Source organism: Phascolarctos cinereus, unplaced genomic scaffold (assembly GCF_003287225.1).
Source record: "Phascolarctos cinereus isolate Bilbo 61053 unplaced genomic scaffold, phaCin_HiC Scaffold_726;HRSCAF=1367, whole genome shotgun sequence".
Lineage (NCBI taxonomy): Eukaryota > Metazoa > Chordata > Mammalia > Diprotodontia > Phascolarctidae > Phascolarctos > Phascolarctos cinereus.
The window spans coordinates 277,215,863-277,235,879 of record NW_027556098.1 but is presented as its reverse complement, the minus strand read 5'-3'; the positions used below and the strand labels follow the sequence as shown (position 1 = coordinate 277,235,879).

General features: G+C 48.1%; 1 protein-coding gene across 2 annotated transcripts; it reads left to right on the top strand.

Moving 5' to 3' along the window:
* Positions 1 to 3,441: 3,441 nt before the first annotated feature.
* ROBO3 (roundabout guidance receptor 3) lies at positions 3,442 to 19,877 on the top strand. Of its 2 annotated transcripts, XM_021000582.2 has the most exons (27): positions 3,442 to 3,902; positions 6,640 to 6,966; positions 7,302 to 7,459; positions 8,132 to 8,252; positions 8,342 to 8,480; positions 8,822 to 8,949; positions 9,304 to 9,428; positions 10,246 to 10,417; positions 10,699 to 10,904; positions 11,123 to 11,204; positions 11,584 to 11,752; positions 11,980 to 12,146; positions 12,502 to 12,623; positions 12,834 to 13,053; positions 13,323 to 13,444; positions 14,411 to 14,582; positions 14,739 to 14,930; positions 15,227 to 15,250; positions 15,333 to 15,375; positions 15,649 to 15,788; positions 16,061 to 16,258; positions 16,520 to 16,658; positions 17,123 to 17,335; positions 17,525 to 17,670; positions 17,830 to 17,940; positions 18,186 to 18,347; positions 18,729 to 19,877. In XM_021000582.2, exons 1-27 carry the CDS (start codon positions 3,743 to 3,745, stop codon positions 18,947 to 18,949), a joined length of 4,179 nt encoding a protein of 1,392 aa, XP_020856241.1. In that variant the 5' UTR covers positions 3,442 to 3,742; the 3' UTR covers positions 18,950 to 19,877. The 2 variants fall into 2 exon arrangements, with proteins under 2 accessions (XP_020856241.1, XP_078003255.1); XM_078147129.1 differs by lacking the exons at positions 16,520 to 16,658; positions 17,830 to 17,940; positions 18,186 to 18,347; positions 18,729 to 19,877 and having other exon boundaries at positions 17,525 to 17,664.
* Positions 19,878 to 20,017: the final 140 nt, after the last annotated feature.

Here is a 20,017-nt window from a genome sequence, read left to right as displayed (position 1 = left end):
TGTTTATCCAACTTCCAACCCTGGGGAATGATGAGGATTAGAAGGCTAGCTTTGCCCAGTTGGTGCCAGCCATCTAAGCTGAGGCAGTGTCTCTTCTCTGGGAACCCTGAACAAATACGACCTGATCCCCAAATAAAGGGACAATTAGCTGCGCCATCTCGGGGAACAAATCTGCTAACAGGGCAACAAGCCCCTAGGCGCCTGAGGGCTCCATGTTTGCAGAGCGGCTGAAAGGGAACAAATCAGGGGATTAAAACCAGGCAAGATCCACACGGTGGTACTCACAGTTCTGTCTGCTCCAAACCTTTTTGTCCGACCCCACCTTCTTATCCCCATCTTGAAAGAAATGGTTACTTGGCCCTGGGGATAAGCCTACTTGGTTAAAGAGCTGGGCTGAGAGTCAAGACTCCTTCATTCTAGTCCTGGCTTACTTACTGATTTGATGGCTATCTTGTGCCCTCAGCCAATTTGGGGTGAGAACAATGCCTTTACCTTTTAATAGACAAAGCAATGCAGGACCCAGCATGTCATTGAGGATAAAGATCCAGATGTGATACTTCAGTCTCAATCTCCTTGGTCTTACCTCTCTGCAGAGCCAAGGTTAGGTGTACAGTAGGCAACTTCTACAGCACAACATTCAATGGGTGTTCAAGGAGGAGAGACTATTTCGTGTTACACACACAATTTCTCACTAGAAAATGTGTAAAGTAAGTGATGGAGGGAATGGGGGGTTTGTAACTTATCTTTGAAGTCTCACTGAGCAGTGAAGCTAAAATACGTATCAAGAATTTTATCTTTGTGTTACCCTGGGCAAGTCACTTAACCCCGACTGCCTAAGCAAAAATAAATTTTTAAAAAATTTGTCTATTCCAATACTAATTCCACTGCTATCCCAATACAATTGAGCCAGTACAAATTCTTCTTTGAATCATACTTTGTTGCAACTGTACTTGTATATAAATAATTGTGCTGCTGTTATGTTGCTGCTGCTATTGAAACAAATTATTCTATTAAAATGTAAAGTTGTGTTTGTATTTTCATCTTCACACCAGTTAAACAAGAGGCACACTTCAAATCCAGATCTTTTGCGACACTTATCTTAATTCAAGCAGCATATGCCCAACCTGCACCCCAAACCCAAGTTGTACTCATTCTACTGCAGACTTAGAACCTGGAAGGAAGGTGATTGCAGACAGACCTTATCGAATTTTTGGTGCTGAATGGACAGCTCCTATGGGGGAACTTTTCTCCACCCCAAGGCCCAGCTCTTTCCTCTCCATGAAGCTAATTGGCTTCTTCCCTTGCTTTCTGCACTCCACAATGCATGGAGAGATAGAAGGGTGCTAAGAATTGAAGGACTAAAATGAGGAGATTGTCTTTTTAGTATTCCCTAGTCCTAGACTTTGTTACAGAATGGGAAGGGCCTTGGGACCCCAACACATAAACCCCTTTAAAAATATTTTGGGTTTGTTCAAGAGCATTTTGCCTGAATTATTCTGAGAACTAACTTGGTCTAAGACCTTTTTGTCACAGAAACTTTGTAGGCCCCTTCACTGGGGATCCTCAGCTCCTCAAACAGGAAGTTATTTGGGCTCCTGTAGTCTTAAAATTCATGAGAATATTCAGGTCACTTCAGATACTTAATAACACCTTGGCATAAGGATAATAGTAATAAAATGAATTTGTTGAATCTAGGGACCCTTCCTGGCTATTCTTTCCTGTTTTGTAGGATGGAACTAGACTCCCATTGGGAATCAGTTTAATTCTGCCCCTAACCTTTCTCCCAGGGAACAGAAGTAAGAGGTGTAGGTAGAGGTGAGACTGAAGAGACATTGGAAATTCATATTGTGAAAAGAATCCTAGAAAAGTAGCAGATGGGTTTGCTCTCATGTTCTATCCATCTTTAATAGGTATGTGTATGAAATTTCTTCACTGCAGTATAACCTCAATAATATATGAACAGATTTGTATGTACTCTGCATCAATCCCAATTCTCTTGCAGTTGATCCGCACTAGGGTTTGGGAATTCCTTCCACTGAAGCAGAACAGAAACTCATCTGAAATTTGTAGTCTTAGTGCACTGAGAAGTTAAGTGACTTGCTCATGGTCACAGGGCAAATATATATATCAGAGGGAAGATCTGATCCCAAGTCTTCCTGGTTCCAATGCCAAGTTGCAATACCACAGTACATAAGATGCCTCTGCAATGAGGTATTTTGAAACGATGATGCTCTTTTTAAAGATACAAAGAGGTTTCCTCTCTCTGTTCTCTGACTGGTTCATTTCCCTCGGGCTCATTCCCTTTCTCTTTAAAGGTATCAAAGCAATTTAATGAGATATCTGAGTACAGATTGATGTACAAAATACGCAAATGATCTGCATTTTACTGCCTACTCTTTTCATTTTCACTCCTGGACAGAGCTCATCTATCTGAACTCCAGAGCAGTCAAAAACCCACAGTGGCCAGCTGGGCCTCTTTTGCCTTAGTTACACCAACACTGCATTTGACCAAGGGCCATAGATAGCCTCTGGTAGGGTGGGTAGAGGGAGGGCACGAGTATAGAACACTCACTTCCATCCTACAAAACAGGAAAGAATAGCCAGGAAGGGTCCCTAGATTCAACAAATTCATTTTATTATTATTATCCTTATGCCAAGGTGTTATTAAGTATCTGAAGTGACCTGAATATTCTCATGAATTTTAAGACTACAGGAGCCCAAATAACTTCCTGTTTGAGCAGCTGAGGATCCCCAGTGAAGGGGCCTACAAAGCTTCTGTGACAAAAAGGTCTTAGACCAAGTTAGTTCTCAGAATAATTCAGGCAAAATGCTCTTGAACAAACCCAAAATATTTTTAAAGGGGTTTATGTGTTGGGGTCCCAAGGCCCTTCCCATTCTGTAACAAAGTCTAGGAGCTACCCCTCCTGCTCTCTCTCTCTCTCTCTCTCTCTCTCTCTCTCTCTCTCTCTCTCTCTCTCTCTCACACACACACACACACACACACACACACACACACACTACATAGCTAGATTTGGCCTTTGGTCGTAGTAGGCACATGCAAAATGATTGGAAACTAGGATTCCTGGTTTGCTTTCCCTGTGAATCTGAGGAAGGCACTTCTTTGGCTCTTCACTCCATTTTTCCATAGGGAGAGGTGTAAAAGACTGGGAAGGAAGGGATTAATATATTCGTTTATAGGCCAGGAAAGAGGGCAGACGGCCAAGGATGAGGAGTAGAGTTCTGGGGAGCCAGAGCAAGATTCCATATCTTTGAGTATCTTACTTAGTCTGACCATTGGGAAAGCAAATACAGGAGATGGGTTAAAGGTGTGATTCTGTTCGCTCTGCATTGGGATTTGAGGGTAAGAGGTTCTCCAGCGACGGGTTGGGGTTCAATTCCAGGGCCTAAACTAAAGCAGCTCCCTCCCAACTAGAGAGACAGTTGCGTGGAGGGGAGGGGTACAGGGCGGCGGAAGGCGGATTAATCCCTTAATTACGCGGTGGTCGGCCCTGGCACCTGCTTTCAGCCCGCCCAGCCCCCAGGAGACTTGCCTGAACTGGGGAGGGGGAGTGGAGAGGAGGAGGAGAAGGAGGGGACCGGACGGAGCGGACGCGCGGGAAGGAAAGCCATACTGTGGCTGGAGCAACTCACAGAGGCTGTGGAGGGGCGCACAACTCTCGGATCAAGGGGCTCGGACCAGGGGGCTGGGACCCGAGCCCCCAACTTCGTCCCAGTCCCCGCCATGCTACGTTACCTGCTAAAGACGCTGCTGCAGATGAACCTGTTCGCGGACTCCCTGGCTGGGGATATCTCCAACTCAAGCGAGCTGCTCTTCGGTTTCAACTCCTCTCTGGTCGCGCTCAACCACAGCCTCCTTCCCCCCGGGGATCCCCCTCTCAACGGTGAGAACGCCCTGCCTGAGGGATTCCACTTCTGCGGGAATGCACGCTGTTAGATGGAAAGTCAAACTGCTCTGGGGATAGGAGTTTCTTTTTGGGAGGTCCAGGGCTAAGAATTTCCTCCTTTTTCCTCCCCAATCATCTTAAAGCGGAAAAAGTTTTGGGACGCAGATGGCAGGGACTAGTCGTTATCGGGACAGAGGTTAGGCGTGTTGTTCTGGTATTGCTAGGAGTGCGATTGGGGTTGTGGGGCTGTTGACTACAGCGTCACTGAGATAGAAGTGAGGATCCAGTACACAGATATGTCCGTGGTGGTGGAATCCGAAGTAAAGAAGGGGCGAGGGCTAATGAACTACGTGGGGTGGAAGGTGAGGGGTGGAACAGGGAATCTGCCCCAGACCCCAGAGGCACACCTGAGCCCAGTCCGGCCCAAATAATGCAAATAATCATGAGGCCCAGAGAGAGAATAATCTGGCCTCAGAGTTTCTCGGCACATCGAGCAGGATGCGGAGAGCCGCAGGAAGCGTTTAGCCGAGCATTTTAGGGGAACTAGGAAGCCCTATTCTCTCCACTGTGGGATAATGCAGCCTCCAGCTCCAATAGAACTGAAGCTTGCAGGAGTCGGAGTCATTACTGCTAATTACAGTGATTAATAAATGACTGCGACAACCCGAAGCCCCCAGAGCGCAGCTGGAAGCACGAGGAAGCTGTTCATTAGGTACCTAGGGAGATATATGACCAAAATCTGCCTCCTATCGACCAAGTCTCGAACTTCAACTCTGTCATTTTTCTTGGGGTAGCCTTATGTCCCTTTCCGCACTCTTCTCCCACCTCGTCGTACCCCAAAATGATTGTTTCTCGGGAGTCTCTTTTCAGAAAGGTTCCAGTAACCTCTTTGGTCACTCTCGGGTCACTTCTAGCATTAGCTTATGGGGGTGGGTAAAAGCACAGAGAGAGAGAGAATAGAAAATTGGCTCTGGAGCAGTAGTATAGTGGAAAGAGTACTAAATTTGGGATCAGAAAAATCAGGACTCGAGTCTCTGCTCTGCAACCTGCTATTTGTGTAAGCTTGGATAAGTTATTTCACCTCCCTAGGTCTCAGCTTCCTCAACTGTAAACGGAGTGGGTTGGACTAAGATTTCCTCTGAGGTCCTTTCCAGATCTAGATAGTATGATCTTAAATTGGAAAGCGCGGAAGGAAAAAGAAGTATTGTACTCTGATTACTAGGCGAAGAGCCCCCAGGCCTCATTAACATGCCCATCAGCTATTCATTAGTCTGATGTGTAGAAGCTTCTCTTGGGACTAGAAATGACAAGGGGAGGAATTCGAGGTACCAGTGTCCCGCAGCTGTTGTCCGAAGGAATTAGGGGGAAAGAGACAAGTCCATAGGATGGGGAGGAGGGAAGGGAAGCCAGGTGGTCTGAGAGTTCTTCTCTTCCCAAGTTCCAGGCATCATTTCTCGAGGTACATAAGCCTTGGAGCCCCCTCAGTGACAGATCCCCTCCTTTCCCCTCTCAATAGCGCTAAATGACTGGAAAGTCTCAGTTCGCTCTCAGTCTACCTCTCCAACGAGGCTGACTGCATTACCTGATGCCTGAACATGTGTTAGAAGGAAGACTGGGGTTGGGAGGAGATTGATATGTGGAGGCAGAACTGGAAAAAGAAGATTTTGCTCTGAAAGCCAGGATATGTCAGGGCAATGAGGTTAAAAACATTTTTAAAAAAATTTATTTGAGAGGCAATATGGCATTGGGGATAAAGAGCTGGTCTCGAAAACAGAAAAAACCGAGTTCGAATCCCGCCTTTGACTCATACTAGCCAGGGCAAGTCACCGACTCAGTGCGCTAACAATTTTCTAAGCCTGTAAATTACCTTGCAGAGGTGGCAAGATGTCTCGGTAAGGGGAAATATTAATCCAAGGTGTCCCAATGGCAATACAATCATAGGTTCTATCCATAACACTTATTTAAATCAAAAAGGTAATTTAAAATCCCTCCCCCCTCATACATACATCCAAGAGATCAGCGAAGAGAATAAAGAAGCGACTGGCCCAGCTCAGTCTTACTTCTAACTTTCTAAGGGAGAGGAAAATAAAACTGAATTTGAAACCAAAGCCCGGAGCCGAAGAGTACTTAGGAAGGGCTCCGGGTTGCTCACCCAAGGGTTATTCTTGCACCCTCCCTGCCCCAACCTGAAGTCCCCATGATACTCTTACATATGGCAGTAGCGACACCTAGTGGCCTAGACTGGCTACAACTCCTAGTAAAAGAAAGCCACAATTCCCCACTCCTGTCCTCTTCCCCCCACCACACTTTCCCGAAAGTCTTTCTGTTTCTTTGCCCCTACCCAGGTAAGCCTCGGTACTCGAAAACTACGTTTACCTTTCTCTTATCCAGTGATAGCCAGGAAATTGGAAAGTCCTGGGGAGGCCCGGGAGCCAGGAAGGGAGAAAGCCAATGTGTGAGAACATAGTCCAGTTCTTGACCTGTTCTTAAGTAGGTCATTTCTCAGTTCCATGCCTTAAGCTTTCCGCGGGATATCTCCTTTATAGAACTAAGCGGAGCCCCGAGTGTCTCAGCATCTCTGCTAGGGAAAGTAATCTTGCGATGTCAAGGCCATGTGACCAGTAGGAAATCTGCACTGTGGGAAGGGGTGTGGAAAAACTAACCCTCCACCTCTGGACCACATGCCTCAGTTTACCCCCGTTTGGGCAGTCTTCCCACCTCTTCCTCTTTTCAGGGTCGCGAGCTGGACCGGAGGACGCAGTGCCACGCATAGTGGAACAGCCGCCAGATTTGCTGGTCTCCAGGGGTGAGCCTGCCACTCTGCCGTGCCGTGCCGAGGGCAGGCCCCGTCCAGATATTGAATGGTATAAGGACGGTGCACGTGTGGCTACGGCCCGAGAGGATCCGCGGGCTCACCGCCTGCTGTTACCCAGCGGCGCACTCTTCTTCCCTCGTATCGTGCATGGACGCCGAGCCCGTCCAGATGAGGGCATCTACACTTGCGTGGCTCGCAACTACCTAGGGGTAGCGGCCAGTAGGAATGCTTCCCTGGAGGTGGCGGGTGAGTGGCCTCGGGGCAAGTGTCTAACCTGACTCATGCTTCCGCTGCTTTCACAATCCCAGCGCTTGATGTGGCCCTGGAACTTTACAGACCCTTCTCAGGTCGGCTCCCATTCTCTCCATACTTAATTTTACAACGCACCACAAGTTTTGTCCTTCTCCATGAAGTGGCAGAGTCCCGCCCCTGTATATCCAGATTAGCCCCTGAACTCTGTACTTTTAGAGGGTACGCTACTCTGAAACACTAGAACCACACTTGCTTAGTCCTCACTTATTTTCTGGACCCTGTATACTTTTTTTTTTAATCCCCTTTTCACCTCCTCCTCGCCTCTTCAGTACTAAGGGATGACTTCCGGCAGCCCCCGGTGGACGTGGTGGTGGCAATGGGGGAACCTGCAGTTCTGGAGTGTGTGCCACCCAGGGGTCACCCAGAACCCTCTGTGTCCTGGAAGAAAGACAATCTTCGGCTCAAGGAGCAGGAAGGACGAATCACAGTGAGGAACTGGAGTTTTGGGAGGGGTGGGGCCACTAGGGTGGAGGGGAGGATCTCCCCAGAAAGAATGTGAACAGAGTTTAAGGGTCTTAAAATCATAGCATTTTAGCACCAGAGGGACCTTAGAGAGCAACTAATCCGGGCCCACACATTTTACAGAGGAGGAAACTGAGTCCCTTTGAGGGGAAGTGACTTACTCAAAGTCATAAAGGTAGTTGATGACAGGGATAAGACTAGAACCCCGGTCTCCTGACTCATATGGTAATACTTTTTAGTCAGTGGAATTTAGTCATAAATCAAAATTAGAAGCATTGTTTTAAGAATTGTTCACTTTGGGTTAAAGGGCTGCTCATCTACTAAATAAGAGCATTTGGAATTCAAGAGAAATAGGTTCTAAAGCATGTCAAAAACTATGATTCACTAAATAGAAAGGGTTAGGGTAGTCAGAAGTTGGTCACTGTGAAAAAAGCAGAACAAGAGGATAGTGAAGGGAAGGAAGGAAGGAGACTGAGGGAAGTGGGTAAAAAGTTGGGGATAATAAAGTGGATTCTGGTTGTCCAGTGAGCTTTTTAGGGTCAAATATGGGCAAAAGATATACTTAAGCAGAAGAGGATTGGAGCAGAATAGGGGACTGTAAAGTCTAAAGGAATCGAACTGCCCCCACATTCTCCAGATTCGAGGTGGGAAACTAATGATGTCACACACACTCAAGAGTGATGCTGGGATGTACGTATGTGTGGCTTCCAATGTGGCAGGAGAACGTGATAGTGGGGCAGCTGAACTTGTGGTTTTTGGTAAGTACAGGAGTTCCAGAGGTTGGGGAGAAGGGAACGAGGGGCTTTGTAGACATCTCTGTAATTTTATGCCCATTCCTCTGTGCCAGAGCGCCCCTCCTTCCTGCGCAGGCCTGTGAACCAGGTAGTCCTGGCTGATGCCCCTGCTGACTTCCCATGTGAGGTGCAGGGGGATCCTCCACCACATCTGCGTTGGCGCAAGGAGGAGGGGGAATTGCCCATAGGCAGGTGAGAAGCCCCCTTCTTCTTACTCAACAGGACCCTCAACCATCAAGAGAACTTCTCTTACCCATCATCCAGGGGACTGGGATGCAGCCACATTCACCTCTGTGGTTTCAGTATCTGGACTTATGGAAACCATGTCCATTTTCCTTTTCACCCCATCTATGGTGTCCACATTCCCCAATCTGTAGGCTTCAAGTCCATGATTTGTCTGTGTACCTGACCTTGGTGACTGTCTTGGAAAGGTCACAGGCTCCTCAGAGCAGAGTTTCAGGGTTGGGGAGGAAAAAGGGGCATAGCTGTGACCAATCCATCCCTGGTGGGTGGGTGGGTGGGGAGTGAAACAGGTATGAGATCAGGAGTGACTACAGTCTTCGGATCGGGAGAGTGAGTGCAGAAGATGAGGGAACTTATACCTGTGTGGCTGAGAACAGTGTGGGCCGAGCGGAGGCCTCAGGCTCTCTCAGTGTCCATGGTAAGAACCCTGTTTGAGGGTGGAGGGAGGGACAGGAAGGGATCATTGGAGTAGGGGTAGGAGGGAGCAAGAGGAGGCCTGTGGAGAAGGTAGATAATAGAGAGACAGGGGGAAAGCATGGTTGGAGGATTGGGGACTTATTTCATGAAATGGTAGGAGGCACTGACCAAGGTCAATGAATTCTAGAGGTAGGGAAAAAATAAAGAATACAAGTGGGAAAGAAGAAAAGAATAGGCTACTTACTAGCCAAATTTGACCTTTTCCCCACCCCATCAGATCTCTTCTTGACTTAACATCCTCTCTGGGCTGGACCTATCCCCTCACTCCTGTTCTCCTTTCTTTTCTCTCTTCCAGTCCCACCCCAGCTAGTGACACAGCCACAGGACCAGATAGTGGCTCCAGGAGATACCGTGACTTTCCAATGTGAGACAAAGGGGAATCCTCCACCTGCTATCTTCTGGCAGAAGGAAGGTAGTCAGGTAGGTGTCTGTCCAGGGGTACATTGGTAAATATTAAACAAGCAGTTCTCTGCATGTGACACTTTTAAGCTTAATCCATATTAATAACATTTTCTCTATCATTTTATTAAGTGTAGACAACCAACAAAACAATAAATCAAACCCTAACTTCTAGTGTTTGCTGATTTATGAAGTGTAAATTATCCCACTGAAATTTAACAGTTGGTACTCTCAAACACACCCTTATGGCTATCCCTAGGGTTTACATTTCCCATTCCCACAAATGTTTTCCCAAATCTTAGGCCACTTGTAACACTTCTCTCAAGCCTCCACCTCATCATGTATGTTCATAAGTCTCCTACCTAGAGCATTTTACCTCTCTCTTGGATAGCCAGTTTTAGTCTAACTCATTTACTAGTTCTTATGCCTGGTTCCACATGATAAGACAACTCAATCGTTCTTTTTTTTTTTTTGGTGACACAATTGGGTTTAAGTGACTTGCCCAGAGTCACTTAGCTAGTGAGTGTTATGTGTCTGAGGTCAGATTTGAACTCAGGTCCTTCTGACTCCCAGGCTGTGCCACCTAGCTGCCCGTCCAATACTTCTTGATGCCTCCTTTCCAACATATCACTGTTGTTCACTTTAACCAGACACATTTTAAATCTGGAAAGCACAGGGCCTCCTAGTGGTTATCTGTCCTTGACCCTATAATCCTGTTCTCTCCCTGGAATTTCATTGATTTTGGGTCTGGTGGGGAAGGAGAGCTGTAGGTCCCCAAAAAAGGATACAGCTCTCTGCTCCCCTGGGTTCTCAGATTCCTGGTTCTATCTATCTCCAGATTCTGCTATTCCCTAGTCAGCACTCCCAGTCCACAGGGCGTTTCACTGTCTCCCCAAGTGGCCAACTCAACATCACTGAAGTGCAAAGTGGGGATGCTGGTTACTATGTGTGCCAGGCAGTCAGTGTTGCTGGCAGCGTTCTGGCCAGGGCCTCACTGGAGGTGAAGGATGGTGAGCATACAATGGGGCACTTGCACTGGAAGGAGGCAATGGCTAAAAGAGAATGGCTTTTTTGTATTCTCTGCAATGTGAATGAGGTGAGGGTGGTTTCTAGGGAAGATCCTCAAAGCTTGGGAACCAAGAAAAGAACTTAATGAGGATAAATTTGTGGAACCAAGATAATAGTACTAAATTGGGGCAACCCTTCTGCTTTTCAAATGGCTTAAGGTAAGAAGGCTGCAAATTGGATCTAGGGACCTTCTTCTGAGTTGGTTCAGCATTTTCTCCCCTAGTTTCCCTGGATGACTTTCCTCCAATAATCCTCCATGGGCCATTGAATCAGACTCTGGCATCAGGATCCTCTGTGTGGTTGCCATGCAAAGTGACTGGGAACCCCCAGCCCAGTGTTCAGTGGTTGAAGGATGGACAGGGGCTGGGCAGTGGAGACCTGAGACTAAATCTGTTGGCTAATGGCACCTTGCATATCACGAACTTGCAGGTGAGTCAAACCAACTCAATGGGGACCCAGAAAGACTCCTCAGAGCTCCTCGTTCTAATATTCCCAACCCAATGGCCATCTGCTAGGTCTCTAACCCCTCCTCATCTCAGATGTCCCTGGAAATTGGCACAGCATTTCTCCCATGCCTCTGCATCCTTCCCTCCTTTGCCCACCTAATCCCCATTTAGTTCAGTCGTCAGTAACCTGTCTTTTTTCAGGAGGGTGATTCGGGGCTCTACAGCTGTGTGGCCAAGAATTCCAAAGGGCAGGCCATATGGAATGGCTGGTTAAGGGTACAAGGTGAGATATCCCTTTTCCCAATCCATTTTTTCTATTTGTCTTTATCTAAGGCCTTCCACCGTGTCAGTAACTTTCTCCCAATATCCCAGGACAGACTGCATCTTCCATACATTCATTCAATTTATGACTTTTAAGAAGGGAAGCAGAAAGCTTAGCATAGTGCCTGGCACATAGTAGGTGCTTTAAAATGTTTATTGAATTGAACTAAAGGAGTCAAGTTTTAAAACTTATGTGAGTGGGGAATCATTATGCTGTCTTTTCCCCTGCCATCAATATTACTATGTCTCTGGGAAGTGTAGTCCCATAGCAGACTATTATCTTCCATAATACTACTATATGTTTAACAAATGCTTTTTCATTAATTAATTCTTTCCTATAGATGGTGTTGTGGGGTCCACAGGGCTCCCCACTGAGCCCAGTGGTCCCCCTGGTTCTCCCTCTCAGCCAGTGGTTATTGAAGTCACCAAAAACAGCATCACCCTGACCTGGAAGCCCAGCCCACAGACTGGAGGGTCACCAGTTACTTCTTATATGATAGAGGCCTTCAGGTGAGGGTTTAAGGAGGTGGGGGGTGTGCAACTGATAGACATTGGGTTTTGGGCTCTGTCTGGGACCATCTGTTCTTGAGATCTTTGAAATTGTGGTCAGGGCTCTCTAGGTCCCTTTCTGGTTGGGGATGGAATGGGGGCAGAAAAGTTTTGGAGCAGAGTAGAATCACAGAAGTCCTGTCAAACTGGATGAGTGTTCCTCCCTTAGTCAACCTTCTCCATTGCAGCCAGGCATCTGGTAACACTTGGAGGACAGTAGCAGATGGTGTACAGCTAGAGACACATACCATCACTGGTTTGCAGCCCAACACAATCTACCTATTCCTAGTTCGAGCAGCAGGGACTTGGGGTCTCAGTGAACCTAGTCCTGTCTCTGAGCCTGTTCAGACCCAGGGTGAGTGAAGATCATGTCTTTTGATATGGGGAAATGGGTAGGAGATTCAAATTCACACAGCCCCCATCTCCAGCTCATTGCTGCATACATCCCTAGAGAGGATCTAAGTAAAAGGGAAAGCCTTCCTATTGAGGAGAGATCTCAAATCTCAAAACCTCTACCTTTCTATGTCACCTACCCTGTGACAGACGGTAGGTGGCAGATGTCAGGACTCATCCCCAGAAGCTGCTCTGCTGTCCTGCTCCCACTGAGCAGGAGAACTGGCTTGGGGAAGTATCAGAGGAGAAGCAAGAATTATAGCCAGCCTCCTCTTTTTCTTCTGTGACCCCTTCTGAGGGGACTCTCTGATTAGCAGACAGTGGCCCCTCCAGGCCAGTTGAGGATCCATGGCAAGGGCAGCGAGATCTGGCTGATGTGGTTGTTCAACTGCAGGAGCCCCTATTCCTGAGTCCCACATCCCTGCAGGTGTCCTGGACTGTGAGTAAGGGGACAGAGTGGAGGGGAGGGGAACACAGGCAGCGATTGGGATTTAACATCAGGAGGGAAAGCTCAAAGGACTGGGTTTGGGAAAGTGAAGTCCATTGGGTGGAGGAGGCTGCTCTGACCTATGGAGGGGTTGAGGTCTTCAGAAGCTGTTAGGGCCTCTCCTCCCTCTCCTTATCCACTCTAGCATGCTTGTTTCTCCAGGTGGATGGCCAATCTCAGTTGGTGTGGGGCTTCCGGGTGTTGTGGAGGGCAGTAGGCTCAAGTAGCTGGACAGTTTTGGACATAGGATCCTCAGGCCAGCGGAGTGCTGTGCTGAGAGAGCTTCCAGCAGGTGCACAGATCCAAATCAAGGTGCAGCCCTACAGCATGGAGGGACCAGGGCCTGACAGCACTGTTCTAACCAGGAGCACCCCTGAGGAGGGTGAGAAGGGACATGTGGGGGGGGGAATCAAGCAAGGATAGGCAAGAGGGATTCAGGGTACCAGGGAGGAGGAGAGCTGAGAAGACTGAAGTCCGAAAGGGATGTCCATTGACAGCCAAATAATGGGATGTGTGGGTGGGGAAACCATTCCTTAGCTATCAAGCTTGTTTATACAGTGGTATTGGGGAAAAGATGTTTGGAAATCAAGGAACTGAGAGCATTCAGTGACTGTCTGTGTCCTTCTCCACCATGCCCCCACCCTGAACCAGCCCCCAGTGGGCCCCCCCAGGCAGTGACAGTGGCCCTGGGGGGTGATGGCAACAGCAGCATCACTGTTTCCTGGGAGCCTCCTATCCCCACCCAGCAAAATGGAATCATTCAGCGATATCAGGTAGAAAGCTTGTGTGTGTGTGTGTGTGTGTGTGTGTGTGTGTGTGTGTGAGAGAGAGAGAGAGAGAGACAGAGACAGAGACAGAGACAGAGAGAGAGAGAAAATATGTTTCAAAATATGGAACAGTAGAGTCTGGGACCCCAGACACCAGGGAGCTTGGAAGGGCCTCCATGTGAAGGTACAAGGCTTAGAGAGAAAAAAGGACAGGTGGACAGAGACATAGATTTGGAAGGATAATGAAGCTAAGGAAGAGGGTGTATTTGGCTGTCTTAGCTTTGGGCATATCCCAATTGTGAATTCTGTGCAACATCCTCAAAAAGCAATCATCCAGCCTCTGACTGAGCACCCCCAGCAATAAGGCATTCTCCCTGCATCCCAAGGGAGTCTGTCCGTTTTTGGACATTTCTAATTGTTAGGAAGTTTTCCTTATATGGAGCTGAAATCTGCCCCTCTGTAATTTCCACTCATTGTTTCTAGTTCTAATCTCTGGGGCCAAGCAAAACAATTCTAATCTATCCCTCTTCCACATGACTGCCTTTCAAATCCTTTAAGTCAGGAATTATGCCCCTTCTCCTCCCAACCCCATGTCTTTTATGGGCTCAATATGCCTAATTCTTTCTGAGAGATTCTCAAATGCCATGGTTTCAAGCCTCCTCTACAGTTTGGACACCTGCTTCTGATTGTGCTCTAGCTTGTCAATGTCTCTCCTAAAGTATAGTTATCAGAACTAAACGGAATCTGCTCTCTGAACAGGGCAGAGTACAGAGGGCCTCTCACTGCTTTTGCCAAGGACATTATGCTTCCAGAATCTTGAGAGTGGGAGGGTTGGGAAGTAGGAAGAGGTTCAGGTGTTAGCCGACAAAGTGACCCCTTCCTGCTATATCATGCCCAGTTTCTAAGGAGGGCAATGACCCAGATCCACACACACTGTTCTGTACCCTATCCCACCTCTCGTGGTCTTTCTAGATTTGGTGCCTGGGCAATGAGAGCCGCTTCCACCTGAACCAATCTGCTGCAGGCTGGACACGGTCCGCAGTATTGCGGGGACTACTCCCAGGCCTCCTTTACCAAACCCAAGTCGCTGCAGCCACCAGTGCTGGTGTGGGCGTGGCCAGCCCCCCTGTGTTGATACAACTTCGTAAGTGAAAGGAAAAGGGGGTGTGGGGACTGGGATGCTAGTTGGGAGATGGGATACCTAAGAGGGTAATTGTACTTCTAGCATAAAGATGACCCCCTCTGAGTCCCAGACTTTCCCTTGCCTTTCCATGCTTTGACATCTCCCTGTTCTGCATAGCGCTCCCGCGGAATCCAGAACCAGGGCCTGGACTGGAGGTAGGTCCAGGGCTTGCAGAGCGCCTGGCAAGTGTGCTGCGGGAGCCAGCCTTTATAGCAGGCGGTGGAGCAGCCTGTGGGGCACTTCTCCTCGGACTCAGTGCCGCCCTGTATCGGCGCCGTAGACAGCGCAAGGAGCTCAGCCACTACAATGGTGAGCAAGGCACTGATCAGGAAGGAGGGGGCGGCAGGGATTGAAAGGAAGAAAAGAGATCTTCAGGAAGGGCTGAGACCTGGAGGTCTGTACCTCCAAGGCTAAGGAAATAGGTCTGGAAGGAGGAGGAAAAACTGAGAACTCATCTAAGCCTGAGAGATTCAGGGATTCTCATAGGTGAAAGTGAGGTCAAGCTAGGAAATGGGGGGGAAAGTTTCATTTTCCTGACCTATCATTCCCTTTTCACCTGTGTCCTGTCCTGTTCCTACCCTTCTTCCAATTGTGTCTTTTGGAAGCCTCCTTTGCCTACACGCCAGCAGGTAAGGCAGCTCTACCTAGGATGGGGTTCAGACCAGAGGTCAAAGTTGGTACTCACTCAATTACCCAATCTGTCTTTCCCAGTCTCCTTCCCCCACAATGAGGGCCTCTCCCGAGCCAGCTCCAGGTAATCCCTACAATCATAATCCTGCCAGAACTTTCATTTGTCCTCTCATCTCCTCTTCATATTCCCTTTACCTCACCCTCCCTAACTCTACCCTCACATCCCCACCACAACCACCCACAGAACCTTGGCTCAAACTGGATCTGTCTCAGTCCAGACCCACTTCTTCCCAGTTCAAATCAACATTCCTAAGATGATCACCCCCAAAGATCTTCTACCAAACTATACTCCCAATTCTGGCCATCCCCTCACATTCCCCAGTGATCTGTCTCATAGGCCTCCCATGGGTCTTGGCCCAGCCCCATACCCTTGGCTAGCAGACTCTTGGCCTCATCCACCACGAAGTCCTACAGCTCAAGAACCCAGGGGAAGCTGCTGCCCTAGCAATTCTGACCCAGATGACAGATACTACAATGGTAAGGCATAGTGCCACCACCCTAATTCACTTCCTTTCTTTCATCAGCCAATTGGGACATATTAGAAAGAATCCAGGAACTTGAATCCCAGAACCTGCATATTCCTTGCTTGGGTGGGGGTTGTGGAGGAGAAGAAACTGTTGCTTTGCTTAGGCCTTAGAGAGGGAAGAAAATGTAGTCCACCACACCCATTCTGCTTGTGGTCCTTTCTTTCTGGTCTTTCTTTGTCCCCCTGCCTCTCTCCCTGGGTTTTCTTTTGTTTCTTTCCCCAGAGGCAGGGATCTCCCTATACCTGGCTCAGACAGCCCGGGGCGCCACAGCCCCAGGGGAAGGGCCCATCTACAGCACCATTGACCCAGCTGGTGAGGAGCTTCAAACCTTCCATGGGGGCTTCCCCCCTCAGTCCCCTGAGGATCCAGGGGCCTGGACCAACCACTATGCTCCACCAGAATGGAGCCAGGATGACAGTGGTATGCTTTCTATACATCCCCAAATCCTAACCTTCCCATCTCACCCCAGCCCAGGGATTACCTATAATTTCTTTCCTGTATACTTGATATCCTAAATCTGTCCTAGCCCCTATTCTTCAGTTAAATACTCTCTTCCTCCAAGATTCTTCCTGCCACCTTTTAGCCCTTCTTTCTACCACCAGCCCTACCTTTTCCTGTCTCCCCTCATACCTCCTCCTTTGAACAATACCTCTGTGTGCCCCATATCCTTCCTCCTCTCAGGCCCCAGGGGGGGGAAATTAAAGATCCTGGGAAAGCCTGTACAGACCCCCTCTCTGAGCTGGCCTGAACCATTGCCTCCACCACCCCCTTCCTGTGAGTTAAACTGCTTGGAGGGGGCTGAGGAAGAGCTAGAGGACAGGTAAGATGGTCTCCTGCCCTGGTTCCAAACCCATAGGGACAAGGGATTAGACTTGTTTTAGTTTGTCCAAAGGATAGAATTAGGAAGAATGGGAGGAAAATTCAAGGGAGCAGATTTTGAAAAATTGTACTTATATGATTTAGAGCTGGAAGAAACTCTGGAGAACCTAATAATTAGAATGGTCCCACAACTGGAATAAATTCTTTTGGTAGGCAATGAGTTACTCATCCCTGGAAATCTTCAAAGGGATCCTGATGACCACTTAATAAGGATATTGTAGAGAGAGTTCTTGGTCAGATGTGGGGTGGATTAGATGACTTGAGCTCCCTTCCAACTCTTCTGTTATCAGACAGTGAGGGTGAACATGAGGGCAGAGATGTTGGTTGGAAGAGTGAGGAGCTGATGGTAGGAGAACTGAAGGAAGTGAACAACTTTACCCCTCATCCTCTTCTCCTTGAACCCAGTTCAGAACCTGATGAGTGGTGCCCACCATTGCCTGAAAGAAGCCACCTGGAAGAGTCCAACCCAAGAGAAGGCTGCATGGCCTCCCCCTCTCGTGGAAATACTCCCTCTCCTACTCCTTCTTATGGAGATCAATCCACAGCAACCCTTACTCCTTCACCCCCTGAGCCATCACAGGCCCCTGCTGAAATTGTCTGTATCCACCACACACCCAGGTAGGAATCCTAGGAAACTTGAGGAGGCTGGGGTTTATGGTTGGGTCAAGGTTGAGTGTGGTTTATCCCCTCTCTTTATGGAAGAGTGAGTATAAATTAGAAAGGGCTGGCCTGCTGTAGACTGAGTCTCTGAAGACTGTCTCTGTAGGTGATGTTTCCCCATATATTAACAGATTCATGTCTTTGCAGGCGGGTGCTCGCTGGAGCAAGTCCTCCTCTCAGCCTATCCCGGTCCAGTTTGAGTGGCCTTGAAGGGCCCGTTAGCCTGAGTGCCAGCCCAATGCCACCTCAACACCTCAGCCCTAACCCTGTCCCTAGTACCACCAGCACCCCAGGTGAGTCTACAGTCACTGAGCCCTTCATGTATTGTGTTCCTAGCCTAACATTCTTCTCTCATCCTCAGCTATATGACAGCCTCTGATCTAAAGTTGTAGCTTCAAGCCCTTTCCCAGAGCCAGTCCTTAACCCCAACTTCCTTCTCTCCAACCATATAGTTAGAGCCAGACTGACACCTAAAGAGATGACTTCCTCACCCTCAGGACCCCATGCACGAACCCGGAAGAAATCCAAAGCTGTTCCTTATAGAAAGGACCGGAGTCCAGGAGGTGAGTAGTATTACAGTAGTTGGGAATGGTGGTTTTCTATGGGATAGTTAGGAAATGTAGGATATTATGATGGTGGGCTAGATGATGAGGAAAAGAAGGTCCCAGATTTGGGGAGGAAGAGCAGGTCAGAACTGTTTACTCCTGATCTCATTATGCCAGGAAGATTGTTTGAATATAGGGGAAGAAGGTTGATGATGTGGACAAAGTGAAGGAGTTTTCTGATACCAAAAGCTCTTCCTTCCTAGATTTGCCCCCCCCACCCCTTCCTCCACCAGAAGAGGAGGCTGGCTGGGCCTTAGGGCTTCGAGCAATAGGAAATCTCTCCTCTCTGGAACGAGAGAGGAGAGGGGAGAAAAGAATGGTTCGAGCTGCACCCCCAGGGAGTCATCATGCTCCTCCCCCTGATGGTAAGTAGTCACTGGGTAGATTGAAAGGGCCAAATGTAGGACAACAAAGGGATTAGTGTGGGAATTATAGTGTAGAAATTGTTTACCAATTTACAGATTTTTCACTGTTTTCCAACAGAGGTTGGATTTTAAATTCCCAACTCATTCCCAGCAGAACTCATGAATTTGATTACTTTCAAATCTCCTACCCTCCTCCATCTTTCATATACTCAGTTCCTGTTACATCCAAGCACTATGTTAGCTACTCTACCCTCATCCCTCATTTTCTGCTCTTTCCTGCTCCACCTTCTTTCATTAGAGCATGATCATGGGTACAATGAGGAGAGTGGTAGTCATTGTCCTTTTCTTAGTACCTGGATCTCTTTCTCTTTTCCCCTACAGAGGAAACCTGGCTTCCATATAGCAGACCCAGCTTTTTGCCCCGGAGTCAAGGGGCAAGTGCCTGCTCCACTGCTGGCAGCAATTCCTCCAGGGGCTCCAATAGTTCCCGGGGCTCACGAGGTCCTGGTCGGAGCCGTCGTCCTGGGGGGGAGCATCGAGAAGTGAAGGTGGGGCCAGAAAGGGGAGTAAAAGGCATGGGGGAAGTAAATGCCAAGAGGTAATAGAGGTGATGAAGAACAAGAAGATAGGAGGAGGATGCAGAAGAAAGTCAATAATTAATTGTGTGAGGAAGAATAGAGAGAGGTTTTAAGGAAGGAGAAATGAGCTGCCAGAGGTCTGTGGCCTCAGATTTTTTTGTCATCATTCACCTACTACCCCCCCCATCTCACATATACACACACACACACTCTGAGGCTCATGGGTTTGTTCCAGAACTGTTTGTGCCTGGCACTCTAATAATTTGACTGGAAGGGTTGAGATGGGAAAAGAAAGCCCAGAAAGGAGAGGTAGGAATCTCCCAACTGGACGCAGCAGAATAAACAGGCCCATGCTCCTAGTTAGGTTGGTGAGCTCTGAGAAAAGCAGATGTGCAAAGGGGAGCAAGATAGTCAAAGACAGTGACTTGCCTTCCCCATTCCTCTTCTCCCATACTTTCTATGCCCCACCCCCAGGCAAAGCTCCTTATACCTCTGTTTTTAATTGTCTCCAGGAACTGAGATGACCCCTATTCATGATAACAAAAATATCAAAAGTCTTATTTATGGGGGTGGAAGGGTGGTCCTAGACCAAAAGAAAAGACTTTATGGAGTCCCAGAGAAGGGAATCTATAAAAGGGATTCATACTTTGGGTAGGGGTTGGACTAGGTGCCCAAGGAGGTCTCTCCCTAGTCTATGATTCTATGATGCTATGTAAAGTGGGAAAGACTTATTCTGGTAGTAAGGGCTAAAGAAAACAGAGATGGATTTTTGCCTCTTACCCCCCCCCTCCCCAGGGAATAGAGCTCTGAATATGAACTGAGTGGTTGGTTAGAGGCCAGAAGGATAGTTGTGCTTCTTTGCCTCCAACTCTTTTCCCCCTATACCTCTTCTCCCACTTTCCAGCTGAGATTTTTTTTGTAAATAAGCCAATAAAAGCACTTGTTCCCTGTACTATGTCCTATCTAGCTCTGGGTTGCGTGTTGGACTTCTAATTGGGTGAGGACAAGGATGAGGGTGCTGCTTATTGCAGACTCTGAGCCATCTTTACCACAGTGTTAAAGCTATGTCCCAATTCCAACCCCCTAGTCTAC

Bases quoted from the DNA above. Each gene is read 5' to 3' on its own strand.
- ROBO3 (XM_021000582.2), top strand. From the start codon at position 3,743: ATGCTACGTTACCTGCTAAAGACGCTGCTGCAGATGAACCTGTTCGCG. The intron at 13,445-14,410 runs GTAGAAAGCTTG...TGGTCTTTCTAG, and splicing joins GAATCATTCAGCGATATCAG to ATTTGGTGCCTGGGCAATGA. The intron at 14,583-14,738 runs GTAAGTGAAAGG...TGTTCTGCATAG, and splicing joins CCCTGTGTTGATACAACTTC to CGCTCCCGCGGAATCCAGAA.